The following is a 16,299-nucleotide window of genomic DNA, read 5'->3' as shown; positions in this document are numbered from 1 at the left end:
GCTGCCAGATTGAAGAAACTCCAGCTCTATTCAGTCGCATACCGTCTGCTCAGAGGTGACGTGCCTGACATACAAGGCCATGTCCAACCCGGAATTAATGGACATGCTCCACCTCAAAAAATCCAAATCCACCAAAACCACTAGAGCAAGCGACTTAAACCTTAGCACGGATATAAATAGGATGTGCTGGAGGGATAGATTTATCACTCAGAGACTCCCTATGCTGTGGAATAGAGTCCCGGTCCATGTCAGGCAGAGCACCTCGCTGGCTCTGTTCAAGAGAAATCTTGACCTGTGGATGGGAGATCGTAGGTTTACCCCGGGAATCATCTCTGTGTCACTGCTGGACAGAGGCACAACAAACTAATGGGTACAGTATTTTTTCATATAAGGGGTGGCATAAGTCACAAAAATTCGAGCTAGGCTTATAAATGCCTTGGGGCAGATAGCCTAGTATAAACCTATGAACCTATGAACTTATGAACACCCCTCCCCCTTCAGCCCAGCAACTTTTCTAAGCTCTTCTGTAGCTGTCTGCTGTCCTCCAAGGAAAGCTTATCCCTGTCCATCAAATTCCCTTCAGCTTACATTGCAAACACACTTGACAGTTCATTCCTGGTAGGTGCTAACTCCACAGGGTTCAATACTTAATGATCCTTGCTAGCTATCTCCCATGTGGAAAGTTAAGCCTGCCTTCCTCCCCTCAGCATATGTCAGTTGACACTGACTGCTCACTCTCATGCTCTCCAGACAGTTCCCACAGGCACATGGGGCTGTTTAATCTAACCTGGGTCTTCTGTGTCATAGTCAGGGCTGTATTCCTCTACACCATGGAGCTGGCTGATCTGTTCCCGTCTTGGTACAGTTTCTACCACTGCAGCAGTAAGATCTTCTGAATATAGAAATATAAAGCACACCTGGACTTTTGGCACAGGAGGAATGGCTGACATTTCCTACGGTTGGTAACGATAACATTTTCAGAACCCATTTCTGTCTTCTAATGATCTCCCAGTTATTAAGGCATCAAGTTACCCTTCCTACCATCATTAGAAATGGAGAAGACCCACACATTCTTGACTGCTTTCTGGGAGTTAAGGATCCTAGTGAGTTTCATTATCTCCCTTCTTACACCTATACTACTTTCTTGCATTGACTATTTTACCCCTTTCAAATTCCCAATATTAATAAATACTGTAACAGTGATCCAATGACAAATGTGTAATTGACTCCCCCGGTCTCCAAAGCTGCTTCATTCAAGGGTTGCCAGTCAAGGAAATGTCTAACAATACTAGATCCATTCTTGGCAGTTGACACGTATGCCCACAAAGCCACAAGCAGCCCACAATATCTCCCAAAAATGAGCCACGTTCAAGTATAAGCACTATGAACTCTACCTTCAACAGTTTGGTGGTGAAAAGACATACCGATTATCAAGTGCTACATTTTTTGCCCCTATCCCAAGGCTCTTGCTTATGACTCCACTACCAGTATTTAATGGCTCTGTTAGTTCTGAGCTTACAGGAGCACTGCATTTCTGAGCTAAGGGAGTGTCCTATGGCCATGTTATTCTCACCTGGAAATCCCTATCAAGTCTACAATACAAGGCAAGAAAGATTTGACAGGACATGGCCATGCTGCTGGTCCTGTGGAGGTAGCCTTCTCTCCCTCCACCTGGGAGCATTCCCCTCAACAGCTCCTCCAACCACCACCACTGCTGCCTTATAAATGGAAGTGTACATCTACAGAGTTCCCTTCAGCTGCCGCTGTATGTATATCCACTAGGTGTCCCCCTTATAACAAGACGTAGCCTCCTACCACCCTGGCTAGACAAATCAGCAGTGGTTGTTCACTTCTATCTTCCCTGGACAACTACAAGCACTGGATTTGATATTAGAACTTGGGTCTTCTGCACCATACTCAGGACTCCAGATCAAATGTTACATTCAGAAGAACCTCAGCACTGCAGCAACTGGACCCCATCCATACTCTGCAAACCATACATTCTCTCTTATCAGCTCCTCAAGTTCTCTAAATGCTAAATGAACCCAGGTCATCTCAGCTACAGAAAATGCTTAATCCCTCTGTACCACAGAACTGATACACAACACAATTTTTCCCCTTTTAAAGATGTGGATACCGATCTCCCCAAATGAGTGCTGATGGCATATGAACTACATTTTCACTGTACACATTTTATGCAAACAAAAATTATTTACTTATTTATTTTACATTTGTTGACCGGGAGTGTCTGGCTAAGCCGAAGCCCTTTTTCAACAGAGGCCCGGGGAGAAAAGCTCCAGTACATACTTAATAACTATATGGTACAAGTTACAAGTTTATAAAAAAAAAAAAAAAAGTGGTGAAAAAGCTTCGGCACATACCTAGTAGAATGGTAGATTTTCACAAATATTTTACATGTGAAGTTGCAGCAGAATTGGTTTAGAATAGTTAAAATAAAGCAAATGTGACAATATAGTAATTTAACAAATAATTAAAGGTAAAAAAAGAATAAAAACAATTTCATTTTGTGAACATTTACAGGAAAATGATACTAATACAAATAGAGAAAATATGTGGTACTATTATTAATACAACATGTGGTGATGTATGCGGCTGTCAGTGGCACAAGTAGCACAATCATCTTTGGTGCAGAAGACTATGGGTTCTATTCTCACAAAAGGTCAATCAAATGCCGACACATTCAGGAGAGCAGCACACCACTTATGATGCACTGCAGTGTCATCCTTCAGATGAGACATTAAACAGAGGTCCCATCTGCTGGAGCTGGTGGTAGCTAAGGTGGAGATACCTACTGAAAAGGGCAGGGGAAGTTCCCCAATGCCCTGGCCAAATTTCCCCAGTAGTATAAATTCCACCTCGGGTTTCCCCTGAAAAGAGGCCGCTAGCCTAATGGGGCTAATCTGATCAACAAAGGTTAGCTAAATAAATACAATAAAGTAAATTACTAACATAGCAAAACATCATAACACTTCAGCAGCACACCAGACATTAACCACTTAAGTACAGCTGTTGAGAGAACCATTTTCCCCCTAAATGTGCCCACTCACTAAATATACAGAAAGGAAAACACAGAAAGAATAAAAATAGTAGCTAAAGGTTTAAATGCAATAATTAATGGTGTGAGTTGTGCAGTATTCACATCAAGAGTATAAAGTTACACCAAGACATTCTTTACCACCACCTCATGGATTAATACTGGGCAACCCCCACTCCCCCCATCACTGATTACCATCTACATATTCTTTGTGTTTTACTCAGCTGTTACTATCAGGTATAAGGAAAGAGTACCAACACTATAATGTTGTAAATGTTGCTTCCCTGTGATTATTTTTCTCAAGCACATTTGCACATTAGAATTACAAAAAGCAACCCCCTGATGCCCCCCCCCCCTTAACTGTCGCCTTATGCGGAAATTTGTAAAGAAGAATGTCAACAGTGTTCAACCACACAAAAATAAGAAGTTATGTACTCACCATAACGTTCCATCTGAGTAGATAAACTTCATTTGTCAGCAACCTATGGGTATCGGATCCAACTTCGGATCCGAGCCGGCACTTTTCAGCAGCTTAGATCCGAGCTCCTAGCTCCTCCCCCTACCCATAAATCCCTGCCAACCCTGACTGACCTCAGATCAAGTTTGCCCCCAAGCAGCAACTACTACAGATTTATCAATTTCAAAGATTATCTCTGAAGACAACAAATGTGAACAATCGAAGGTCAGGGGGAAGGAGGGGGGGACGGTTGCTGACAAATGAAGTTTATCTACTCAGATGGAACGTTATGGTGAGTACATAACTTCTTAATCTGAAGTAGCTAACTTCATTTGTGCAGCAACCTATGGGAGAGAGTCCCCAGCTACCTGAACCTTGGGCGGCCATCAAGGAAGGATGTTCCGGAGTACTGCAGAGCCAAAGGATGCTCTCCCTCTGGAGATAATATCCAGCTTATAATGGTTGATAAAGGTATGAGATGAGGCCCAAGTGGCACCTGAACAAATATCATCTAAGGATACCCTGGATCTAAAAGCAGCAGAGGTAGACATAGATCGGGTAGAGTGGGCATGGACTCCCTGAGGTGCAGGCCTACCAGAACTTTCATAAGCCAAAAGAATGTATTGCGAGATCCATCGAAACAATGTGACTTTAGATACCGATTTACCCGAATTAATTTTGGCAAAGGAGACGAACAACTGGTTGGATTGCCTGTGACCAGATGTCCTGTGAATATAGAATCGAAGTTGTCTATGCACATCCAAAGAGTGTAGTTTGTATTCTCCTTTGTTTTGGTAATTAGGAAAGAAAACTGGCAGGTTAATGGACTGATTGATATGCGATTCGGAAGCAACCTTAGGGAGAAAGGAGGGATTGGTCCTGAGGTAAACTCTATCCTTGTGGAAGGTTAGATACGGGGGTTTCACACAAAGGGCTTGAATTTCAGAAACTCTTCTAGCCGAGGTGATGGCGACGAGAAAGGCCATCTTCCAAGACAAATACTTGAGATCCACTGAAGCTGCAGGCTCAAAGGGGGAAGCTGTCAAAGCCTGAAGCACTAATGTCAAATCCCACGGAGGTACCACTTCCTTTACCGGAGGTCTGAGTAAGAAGGTGCCCTTCAGAATGGTCTTGCACAGTTTTGAAGTGATCAAGGGACGCAGATCCTGTCCAACATGATAGTGAGAGACAGCTGCTAGTTGCACCTTGACAGTGGAACAGCTAGCTCCCTGGTCAAATAGACCTGATAAGAAGTTTAACACAGCAGGTAAAGAAGCTGTGAAGGGATCCAGGTTTTGACGTTCCGCCCAAATAGAGAAACGTTTCCATTTGCTACTGTAAATCTTCCTAGTAGAAGGCTTGTGGGCTGCTACTAGAATAGTTCTGACTGGGAAAGAGATGCTAGGAGTGGAACTGGAGCAGCCAAGCTGTGAGCTTGAGGCTGTCCAGGTTCGGGATTGGGAGACCCAGAGGGTGGGAAATCAGATCCGGGAGGGGATCTAGAATCCAAGGAGGATTCACCAGATGAGACCAAAGGTAAGGAGACCAGGTTTGACGAGGCCAGAATGGGGCAATGAGGATAATTCTGCTCCCCAACCGACTGGCTTTCTGTAGAAACTTTAGCATCAGGGGGAGAGGTGGATAAGCATAAAGCAGACCAGGAGGCCAAGCATGCACCAGAGCGTCTCTCGGGGCTTTCCCGACTTGGGGAATTAAAGCGAAATAGGTGTTGCATTTGGTGTTTGAGGGAGAGGCGAAAAGTTCGCAACAGGGCTGCCTCCACTTGGCAAAAATCTGATTTCGCTACATGCGGATTGAGGGACCACTCTTAAGGGGAAAGGATGGTGCGACTGAGTCTGTCCGCCAGGATGTTGGACCATCCCGGAATGTGCGTTGCAATGAGGAAGTGGTTGGTGGAGATAGCCCATTCCCGCACTTTCATGGCCTCTCGACCGAGTGGGTAAGACCTGGTTCTCCCCTGTTTGTTGATGTACCGGACAACCAACATGTTGTCCATCTGGATCGCAATTGTCCCTACAGGAAGAAGGTCGTGAAGTGCTTGCAACGCTAACAGCACTGCCCTCATCTCTAGGACATTGATAAGCAAGGAGTTCTCCATATCGTTCCACGAGCCTTGGACAGTCCTGCCCGAAGAGTGCCCCCCCACCAGAGGAGAGAGGCATCCGTGGTCACCATGACAAGGGGAGGGGCCATAGAGAAGGGGCGTCCCGTGCGGAGGTCTGGAGATTGCAGCCACCACACGAGAGCCCTCTTGCAAGCCCTGCTCAGGGGAATGGGATGACTCAGAGGGTAGTGATGAAAAGACCACTGGACTTGGAGGGTCCATTGTAAGACCCTCATGTTCAGACGTGCCATTGGCAACAAATTGATTGCCGCTGCCATTGAGCCTAGAGCCCTCAGGACGAATTCCGCAGGAGGAGCTGAAGATTGAAGGATGGCCCGCACATGAAGCCTCAGGGTTCGAAGTCGCTCTGGAGTTAAAAAGGCTACAAGATTGATCGTATTTAACCTGGCCCCGATGAAATCTATGACCCGAGTCGGGGTGAGAGCAGATTTGTCCATATTTATTGTGATCCCTAGCCAGGGAGCAAGGCGAAGAAAATAGTTCCTGGCTGTGCAGAGTAGATGCCTTGTTGAGGTGGTCAGGAGCCAGTCGTCCAGGTACGGAAAAACCTGAATTCCCTGAAGTCTCAGGTGGGCCGCTATCACTGCTAACACTTTGGTGAACACCCTGGAGGCTGAGGTGAGACCAAAGGGAAGAGCCCTGAATTGGTAATGACTGGCCCCTAGCCGGAAACAGAGAAACATCCTGGATCGTCTGTCCATTAGAATGTGGTAGTACGCAACCTTGAGGTCTATCGAGCACATCCAATCGTTCTCCCGTAATAGGGGGAGAATGGATTGAAGAGTGACCATCTAGAACTTTTCTTTGGTTACTGACAGGTTCAAGAGGGAGAGATCGGGGATTGGTCTCAAGTCCCCAGTCTTTTTTGGCACCAAAAAGAACCTGGAGTAATAACCCAATCCAAGCTGGTCTGGGGGGACGTGTTGGATGGCTCTTTTTTCTAGGAGCTGCTGGATTTCCGCAGCTGCGACCTCCTTCTGATTGGGTGTGACATCGGGGAGGTGCTTGGGGAAGAGAAGAGGGCAAGAGAAGGGGATCTGGTAACCTCTGGATATGATGCGAAGCACCCAGCGGTCTGTCGTAATGGACTCCCAAGCTGCCAGGTGCCTCGAGAAACACCCCCCCCGACTGCCTCCAGAGTGGAGCAGTCGGGCAACCCTTCAGGGCTGTTGCGTGGGCCGGTCAGAGAAAGGTTCTCTGGACCCAACGTTCTTCGGGCCCCCTCTGCCTCTAGGGCGGCATCCTCCCTGTCCTCCTCTGCCACGGAAGGACTGGGGGTCCGGAGCGGACTGGGACTGTTGCGACTTCCGGAACCACAACTTCTTCTGTCCCTTTTGGTTCTTGGAGAAGGACCTCTGGGGAGCAGAGAAGCGGACTCCGATGGCAGACAACGTCTTCCTGTTCTTTTCGCTCAGGACTAAGGTGTCGCGAACCAAAAGGGGCATTTGCGAAGGACGCCTTGAAGGGTTCTGCGAAATCACAATGCCGGAGCCAGGCCTGATGCCTCATGAGACCTGCTCGACTGGCTCTAGCGGCTCCTTCCGTGGCATGGGATAGTAGCCGCATAGAAGTATTAGAAATGGACCTAAGAGTGGCCATACGGGTGGAGTACAGTTGTTTGTCCTCCGCCGACATGGACTCCAGGGGTGACGCAGCATATTCCTTAATAAGATCCCGCTGCAGCCAGATAACGTGTGCCAGATAGTTCAGTGACCTCACCGAGAAGGACGCTGAACTAAACACCCGCTTCCCAAAGTGGTCCATCGCTCGGGACTCCTTGCCCGGGGGGTGGACAGAGGGGCTCTCCTGAGCTAGTTCCTTCTTAGTGGCCGCCGCCATCAACATGGTATCTACGGAGGACCCTTGCTCCAATGGGGCCTATCGGCAGGGGGACTGAGGATCCTGACAGGGCACTTCGGGACTGGCTCCACAGTGTCCGGCTCCTTCCACACCCTGGTGGTAATCAAGTCCACCAGGGGGACAGCCGGAGGGGACACCCAAGTGGTAGAAGGGTCTGCTTCAAACACCTCCAGGAAAAGGGACTCAAGAGGTCAGCTTTGGGGCAGAGCACCCCCCTCTGATCCTGAGCATTTCCATGATGTCTCCAAAGGGGACATCCTCGGGGGGGGGGGGTGACCTTCCCCTTCCTCCAAATCTGTGTCTTCGGTCAAGGACTCGGGGGAGTCCAAGTGCCTCCTCTTGCACTTCCGCTTGTGGGGGATCTCCTCGGGGGGGGGGGGGGCTGTCCGAGGAGGCCTCACCAGCAACATCCCGTTCCAGGGGAACGACCTGGGACATTGAAGCAGGCTGTCCCTGGGGCCGGGTGATGGAAGTCGGACCCAACATAGAAGGAGTGCGGGGTGGAGCTGTGGCAAGGACCGGGGGCCTGGAAGCAGTCAACAGTGCCCTCTCCACCACGTCGAACGCCGAGGGAGAGCCGGTCTCTCTGGGATCTGAGAGCGGACCCTCACTCAGATCCAACAGGCGGACTGGGGCCGGCGCCGAAGCAATCGGATCCGTAGGCCCAGTATGCTCCGACCTGGACGGTGCCGAAGGCATACTGAAACCCTCTGATCGGAAGCTCAGCCCTTGGCTCCGAGAGCTCGAATCCGACAAAAACAGACCAGACAGGCTCGAGGGAAGAGTCGGCGCCGAGAGTACCCGAGACTGTCGGCACCAACCCACCCCCGGTTCCAAGGCTGCCCGGCTCCGAAGGCTCCGAACCCGGGAAGCGGGACGGAGAAGGAGCTATTGGGGCAAAGAAAGGGGTCGCCCCCCCCCCGGAGGAGGGGGAGGCAGGAGCACTCCCATCTGCAGTTGGGCCTGGAGGAATCTTCGCATCATCCGGTCCAAGTCTGCGTCGGAAAGGCTGCGTGTAGATGTCGAAGAGGCCACCGAGGCGGGACAGGAGTGCCGCCTCAATGACCTCAAAGGAGATCGGGTCTCCTCCTCCTCAGGACCCGGTGAAAAACAAGGGGACCGGATCCGAGAAGGAGGAGACCGGGAAGCCCTGGAGCCGAAGTGGAGGCCTTGGCCCTCCGCTTGTGGTGCTTCTCCCTCCTCTTGTCTTTCCTGACCTCCCTCTCCTCCAGGCCTACAGCGGGAGGTTGAGTCCCAGCCGGGTGGAGAGAGGCAGAAGTGGCCACCGCCGTAGCCGCGGAGGTAGCCACCATAGGACCGAAGGCCGAAGCTGAATCTGGGGGCAACAGACCCGCCAGGATCAGCTTGGATCTCCGGTCCTTGAGTGCCCTGGGGTTGAACGCCGCGCAGATGGTACACCCAGAGGAAAGGTGTCCAACCCCAAGGCACAGAACACACAGAGTGAGGCCATCAGCCGGTGAAAGCTTATTGCCACACTCGGTGCACTTCGAAAAGATAGGTTTTGGGGCCTCAGACATTTTTAAACAAAAGAAACACACACGCTAGGCCCCAACACACACACACAGACCCTAACGAACCAGCGAGGGAGAGGGAGGGAAAAATATATAAACTAAAGAAGATTTAAGCTAAGGGAAACAGGTACGGACCTAACACACGGTACTCACACCAAAAGTACAGAAAAAAAGTAAAAATGTTTCTATTTTTCTCTCTCAGAAATTCGCTAACGACGGACCTCGAGAATCCAGCTGCTGACAACAAGAGTGGCAAACTAGATATGAGGTCAGTCAGGGTTGGCAGGGGTTTATGGGTAGTGGGAGAGCTAGGAGCTTGGATCTAAGCTGTTGAAAACTGCCGGGTCGGATCAGATACCCATAGGTTGCTGCACAAATTAAGTTAGCTACTTCAGATAAGAAGTTATGTACTCCCCGTAACGTTCCATCCAATTAGTTATACTTCATTTTTCTGCAAACTGTGGGTATTCGGATCCATATCGGATCCGAGCCGGCAACTTTACAAGCATCTGCTCCGAGCTCCAAGCTCCTCCCACTTACCCATAACCCACCACCATCTCCTGCCTTCCCTCAGATCCAGCTTGCTGCAACTCAAACCAATCAGCAACTCAACGTTGAACAAACCACACATGAATATCACATGAGAAGGTTTGGTGGAAGGAGGGTGGGAAAGTTGCAGGTGCCCGAGGGATGAGAAATGAGATCCGGGCAGGGATCTAGAATCCAAGGAGGAGCTAGAACACAAGACCAGAGGAAGGGGACCAGACTTGACGAGGCCAGAACAGGGCAATGAGGATCACTTTGCACCCCAGTCGGCAAGCTTTCTGAAGAAACTTCAGAATGAGTGGTAAAGGGGGATAAGCGTACAGCAACCCGGGAGGCCAAGCATGGACTACAGCATCTCTGGGGGTGGGGGGTCCCCTGGTGAGGGAATCAGAGCGAAGAACTCGCTGCACTTCATGTTGGAAGGAGATGCGAAGAGATTGCAGCAAGGCTGACCCCATGCAAGGAAGATCTCCTCCACTATCGATAGTTTCAGAGACCACTCGTATGACATTAGAATAGCCCGACTCAATATGTCCGCTAAAATTTTGGAGTTTCCCAGGATGTGCGTTGCAATAAGAAACAGACTGGTGGAGATCACCCACTCCCATACTCTCATGGCCTCGCAACACAGAAGGTAAGATCTGGTTCCTCCCTGTTTGTTGATGTACCAGACAACCGACATGTTGTCTGACTGAATTGCAATAGTCCCCGGAGGAAGAACAATGTGGAAGGCTTGCAACACTAAAAGCACTGCTCTCATCTCCAGAACACTGATGTGCAATCTGGTATCGATCTAGGACCACGTGCCTTGGACCATTCTCCCCAGATAATGCCCCTCCACCTGAGCTGGGAGGCATCCGTGGTCACTGTGGCTTGGGCTGTGGGCGGAATAAATGGGTGTCCCACTACGATCTCCGGGGATTGGACCCACAACAGGTGTGATGCTCTGCAGGCTTTGCTGATTTGAACTGGGTATTCCATGGGGAGATCTAGCCAAGACCACTGTATGGCTAGAGTCCATTGTAGAACACGCATGTGAAGACGCACACAGGTGGAGGATACAAATTGCTGCAGCCACAGAGCCCAAGGATCTGAGAATGTCAGCTGCTTCGGTAACCTGGGGCCAAGAATTATTGATACATGAGCCCTTAGACTCTGGACCCTGTCTGGAGTTAGAAAGACTTTCAGTTGAAGGGTGTCCAGCCGTGCTCCGATAAAGTCCAAGATCTGTACTGGGTCCAAGAGGGACTTTGGAACGTTGATCATAATCCCGAGCAGGTCTGCAAGATGAAGGAAGGAGCCCCTGGCTTGGCAAAGAAGACACTTGGTGGAAGCAGTGAGGAGCCAATTGTCTAGGTAAGGGAATACCTGAATCCCCTGAAGCCTCAGGTTTGCCGCTACGACTGCCATTACCTTGGTAAACACCCTGGGGGCTGTTGTGAGACTGAAGGGTAGGGCTCTGAACTGGAAATGAGTGGCTCCCAGCCGGAAGCGATGGAATCTCCTGGAGCTTCTATGAATCTTAATGTGGTAGTAAGCATCCTGGAGGTCTTTCGAGCACATCCAGTCGCATTCTCGAAGATAAGGTAGAATTGACTGCAGAGTGACCGTAAGGAATTTCTGTTAGGGGTCAGCCAGGTTTAAGGCTGACAGATCCAAAAAGGGTCTGAGGTCCCCCATCTTTTTTGGCACTAAAAAGAACCTGGAGTAAACGCCTGACCCGGACTGATCGGGGGAGACCGGTTCGATGTCTCGTTTTTGAAGCAGCTTGGAAACCTCTAGGGCTGCCGTCTCCCTTTGAGCGGGTGGAACATCTGGGGAGGCGCTTTGGTTGGATTGGGGGAGCAACAAACGGGATGGTGTAACCTCTGGATATTATTTGAAGCACCCAATGATCTACAGTTATGGACTCCCACGCCGTTGGGTGCAATGATAATCTTCCCCCGACTGCCTCCAGAGTAGGACAGTCAGGCAACCCCTCAGGGCCTGCTGTGCGGGCCTGTCCGAGAAGGGCTCCCTACACCCAAAGTTCCTCGGACCCCCTCTGCCTCTGGGACGATATCTATCATGTCCCCGTCTGCCTCTAGGGGACGAGTTGTCCTGAGAGTCCCGGGAAAACTGTGATTCCTGGAACCACATCTTCTTTTGCCCTCTCTGATTCCTGGAAAAGGATCTTTGAGGACTGGAGAAGCAGATTCCGACGGCAAAGTCTTCCCGTTTTTTTTTTTTTTCACTCTGGACAAGGGTGTCACGTACGGTCTTCCCAAAAAGAGAAGAACCATCGAAGGGAGCATTCATAAAAGACACCCTGAAGGGGTCAGCAAACTAACACAGTCTGAGCCTCATAGCTACATAGGTCCCAGACACCCTAGCTGCTCCTTCCATAGCATGGGAAAAGAGGCACATGGGCATGTTTAATACAGATTTCAGAGTCGACATTTTCACAGAGAACAGACGCTTGTCCTACTGCGACAAAGACTCTGGGAGTGACACAGCTAATTCCATGACTAGGTCTCACTGCAGTCGTATAATATGTGCCATGTAGTTCAGTGCTCGGATGGAAAACGTTGCTGAAGAATATACTCGCTTCCCAAATCGATCCATCATCCTGGACTCCTTGTCCGGAGGGTGGACCGAGGAACTTTCTTGAGTCAGATCCCTCTTGGTGGCTGCTGCAACCACCATAGTGTCCACAGGGGATCCCTTATACCATGCCTGTCAGTCCGAGGGTGGAGAAAAAATCTTGTCCGGGCATTTAGGTATCAACTCTATGGTGTCAGGCTCCTTCCATGCCCACGTGGTGATAAGATCCACTAAGGGATCCGCCAGCAGGGACACCCAGGGCATAGATGGGCCAGTGCCAAAAGCCTCCAGGAACACTGATTCATTTGTAGAAGGTTTTGGGGCTGACCACCCTCCACTCTGGTGGAGGATTTCCATGATGTCTCCAAAGGAGACCTCCTTGGGAGGTGACCTGGGGGAACCTTCTCCTTTATCTAAAATCAGTGTCTTCTGTAAGGGACTCAGGGAAGTCCAGGTGCCTCCTTTTGCACATTTGCTTACGAGGACCCTCTTCAGTGGGACTCTCTGAAGAGGGCTCGTGAGTCACGGGGGATTCCTACAGGGGAACCACCTGGGGCTCCTCTAGCACGGGCTGGCCCCGAGACAAGCTGAAGGGAGTCTTAACCAAATCCGAGGGAGTCTGGGTGGAATCCAAGAAAATAGGCTGGGGTCTCGATCCTTGGGAGAGAACCCTCTCCACCACATCGAATGCCGGACAGCGCACCTCCTTAGCACCCAACAAGGAGAAAGCTCTCCCCGGGTCTGCCGTGAGGATCGGGGCCAAGGCTAGGGTAGCCGGAGCTCCGAAGGAACGGCTCGGATCCGACAAAGTTGGAGCCGAAGACTCCTCCATCCCTTCGGGTCTGACTCCCCGTCCTCGGCCCAGAGAGCTGCATGGATCCGAACTGGTCGGATCTGAGGAACTCAAGGTAATCGCCAAAGTCGAGGTTGGAGGAACCATCAGCGCCGAATCCTCGGATCCATAAACCCCAAAACTGCAAGCCAGATCGGGGAAGGAGAAATCGGATGAAAGAATAGCATGGAGGTCCCCCCTAGAGAAGGAGAGGGGCCTGGCAAAACTCCCATCGGGATTTGGGTCAGAATAAATCTCCTCATCATCCTGTCCATATCCATTTAAGAGAGACTCCGAGTCGAGTGCGAGGAAGCGACAGACTCGGATCTGGCTGGTCGTTGGGAGGATCTGGAGGAAGGCCTCAGCTCCGAAAGCTCCGTCGGCTCAGAGGAGAATCTGGGGGAGTGGAGCAGAGGAGACACAGGTCTCGATACCTTGGAAGGCGGGCTAGGGAAGGACTCCCAATCTGGAGACCGTTTACAGGGTCTATCCCCTTTCTTCTCTCTGTCTCTCCTTCTATCTGTATCCTTATGTCTTTTGTCTCTCCCTTTTGCATTCCCTTCAGCAGGTCTAGTGGGACGGCGAGTCCCAGCCTGAGGGGGTGGGGGTTGGGCGGTAGTTGCAGAAGCTGAGGCCAAGGCTGAAGAGTCCAAAGTGGAAGCTGGAAGTAGGCCTTTCAGGGCCCTCGGATTAAATCCAGCATACACAGTGCACTGGGCGGATAAATGGGCTACGTCCAGGCAAACAACATGCAGAGTGTGACCATCCGCCAGTGAAAGCTTATGGCCACACTCTGTGCATTTTCTGAAAGCAGGTTTCGGCTGTTCAGACATTCTAACACAAAACCAGCCACACCTAACAAACCCAAACACACTACTGACCACACACACACTACAGGGAATGGCCTACACAATAACTACCTCACAAAACTAAAAACATTTTTTTTTGTAACCGATGAACAAGCGTTTACGAGGAGGAAGGGGAACTAACTGAGAAAACTCTCTCTACACACAAAAATATACCAAAAAGCACTTACAATAACCCTAAGGCTCACAGCTAAGGAGACCACAATGCTGATGCACAAAGTGGCAAATGAGATCTGGGGGAAGGCAGGACATGGTTGTGGGTTACAGGTAAGGGGGAGGAGCTTGGAGCTCGGAGCAGATGCTTGTAAAGTTGCCGGATGGGATCCAATATGGATCCGAATACCCACAGGTTTCAGATAAACTACTTCGGATCCAAGATTATGGGAAGGTCAAAGTGAAATGGTTTTACACACTTCAAAAATAAAATACACTGCTTTCACTACTGTGCCATTGTGAGAATGAATTAGCTCTGCCTCCACATTAATTCAACAGCAGAAAGACCGGTTATCACAGGACAGCTGAGGTGTTCCACAGTACTACAGCAGCTTACCCTTTGATCTTGACTTAAAAAAATCATAACAGTGTCTTTGCACAGCTGAATACAGTCTCTAGATGATGTACTTTGCACACCCAAATAGCCACAGCATTCGTGTGCAAGGTAAGAATCACAGAATAGCCGAAATATTCCACAGTACTGTAACTGTCCCACACAGGATTACTGTGGAAACTTTTTACTTTAGGTTTTTTGCATTTAACAAGCTAGAACATCATGGATTAAATAAGGCCTGCTGAAGCATAGTACACACTTTTAAACTATTTGGAAACTGATTATTAGTACGAAAATGCTAGACATTGCCTCTTCATTAACACTCAATACGATTTGCACATAAGGTCATTGATACTTAAGCAAGGTTTTCCATTGCCCTTGTCATTAACAAATTATGATAATCTACCTACCTAGTGTGCTTTACCACTCTTAAGTGAAGAAACAAGTAACTCTTCCAAGGCAAACCACCATGAAAAGTAACAGCGCAACATCTAGGAAGGTCTTTTATAGCCAGGAATAAGAAAACTTTTAGAAAGGCACTTAAAGTACTAAAAACCACTTGAGAAAAGTGCATGCACACTTCATCCAAAGTCAGCTTCTGCAACAGTTCCTAATCATCATCCTCTTTTCATATGAGGTACACAGATGTCCACAGTTCCCCCTCCCTTCTGAAATCTTTGGTACAGCTGTCCACGTATCTACTCTCAGAGGACCCTGTAATAAAAGCATCCATCTAAAGTTCAGGCAGTATAAAATTTCAGAAGAAAGAAAGCCATGTTCATCATCAAAACTAAGGAAAGCAAATGTCTTACCAAGTACAGTCCTCGACTGAGGGGTCGTAAGAGTGTCCTATATGCCTTGTTAACTAAAGCAGACTGAATTTCAGCAAAGTCTCGTTCCTTCTGAAAAGAAAGACTGAAATGAGTTACAACCATTTCCTTTTTCTTCTCCTCACATAATAAATCTTGCCTTAACACTTTTGTAAAAAAAAATAAATAAATAAAAAATTAAAACTGCTCACTACCAGATAAATTAGTCATTTTTGAACAGTACACTTCTCATTTCTCTTACTGCTTTTATTATGTGAAGTAGACATGCACATAACCCATGAAATGATGGCCTTACCAGAAACCTCAATGATTAGCTTGATTGCACTTTACTAGTACCCTATGCTCAAGCACCTGAAACAGTTTCTGCTTAATTACCTGTTACATTTGGTCATGAATTTACATATAGTCTACATGCACCATGATATGGATTTCAAAAGACAACTGTGGGGGGGTGGGGGGACAAACATGCAAATAAATGCATGCTCACCTTTTCAGGTCATAAGGAACTGTCATAATGCAGCAGTAAGACTCCAGGACTGCTGCAGACAGGCAGAAACTCAGTCTAAAGATACAGTAATACCTTCCATGTACAAAACTAAAAACTGTCAATTTAAGAACTTTGCATGCGTGTGTCGGGGGGGGTTAGTGTCACATTTTCAGTAAATAAGGCAAACATAAAGCTATCTCAACAGTATCATGGTACCAGGGATTTGCTACCCAGCATTCACCCAAATGGAAACAGGTAAAACGCAGAAGTAGTAGTAGTCAGCAGACGGGACCAGAATAAAGAAATAACCTCATTAATTTAGCCTGAATTTTTATTTTCCTGTGGCGATCTCCAGTATTCACCTGAACTTCTGAAAGCCTCCTGTGGAATTTTGCAGGGATACAAACCAAGTCTGCTCTTCTTTAATGTTTTAATTAGCATCTTTAAGGCAAGCTGTAAGTTATATCACAGAGAGTCTACTTTGTTAAGACTAAGCAACCACCTTTACAAGCAGGGAATACATCACTTGTACAACACATTTGAGCAGAATGTCCAATC

General features: G+C 48.7%; 1 protein-coding gene across 2 annotated transcripts in view; it reads right to left on the bottom strand.

The window, feature by feature from the left end:
* Window positions 1-16,299, bottom strand: part of HSCB (HscB mitochondrial iron-sulfur cluster cochaperone) — a 477,619-nt gene that overhangs the window by 343,668 nt on the left and 117,652 nt on the right. The window contains exon 3 of one of the 2 annotated variants that reach the window (XM_044068392.1): window positions 15,237-15,323. In XM_044068392.1, the coding sequence (XP_043924327.1) occupies window positions 15,237-15,323 (87 nt within the window). Of the gene's footprint in view, window positions 1-15,236; window positions 15,327-16,299 lie in introns of both variants that reach the window. The other variant, XM_044068391.1, reaches the window with a different exon arrangement.

Source organism: Protopterus annectens, chromosome 4.part0 (genome assembly GCF_019279795.1).
Source record: "Protopterus annectens isolate FY-2018-M chromosome 4.part0, PAN1.0, whole genome shotgun sequence".
NCBI lineage: Eukaryota > Metazoa > Chordata > Ceratodontiformes > Protopteridae > Protopterus > Protopterus annectens.
Note: the sequence above shows the minus strand (reverse complement) of the source record. Positions and strands in the feature narration are given on the sequence as shown.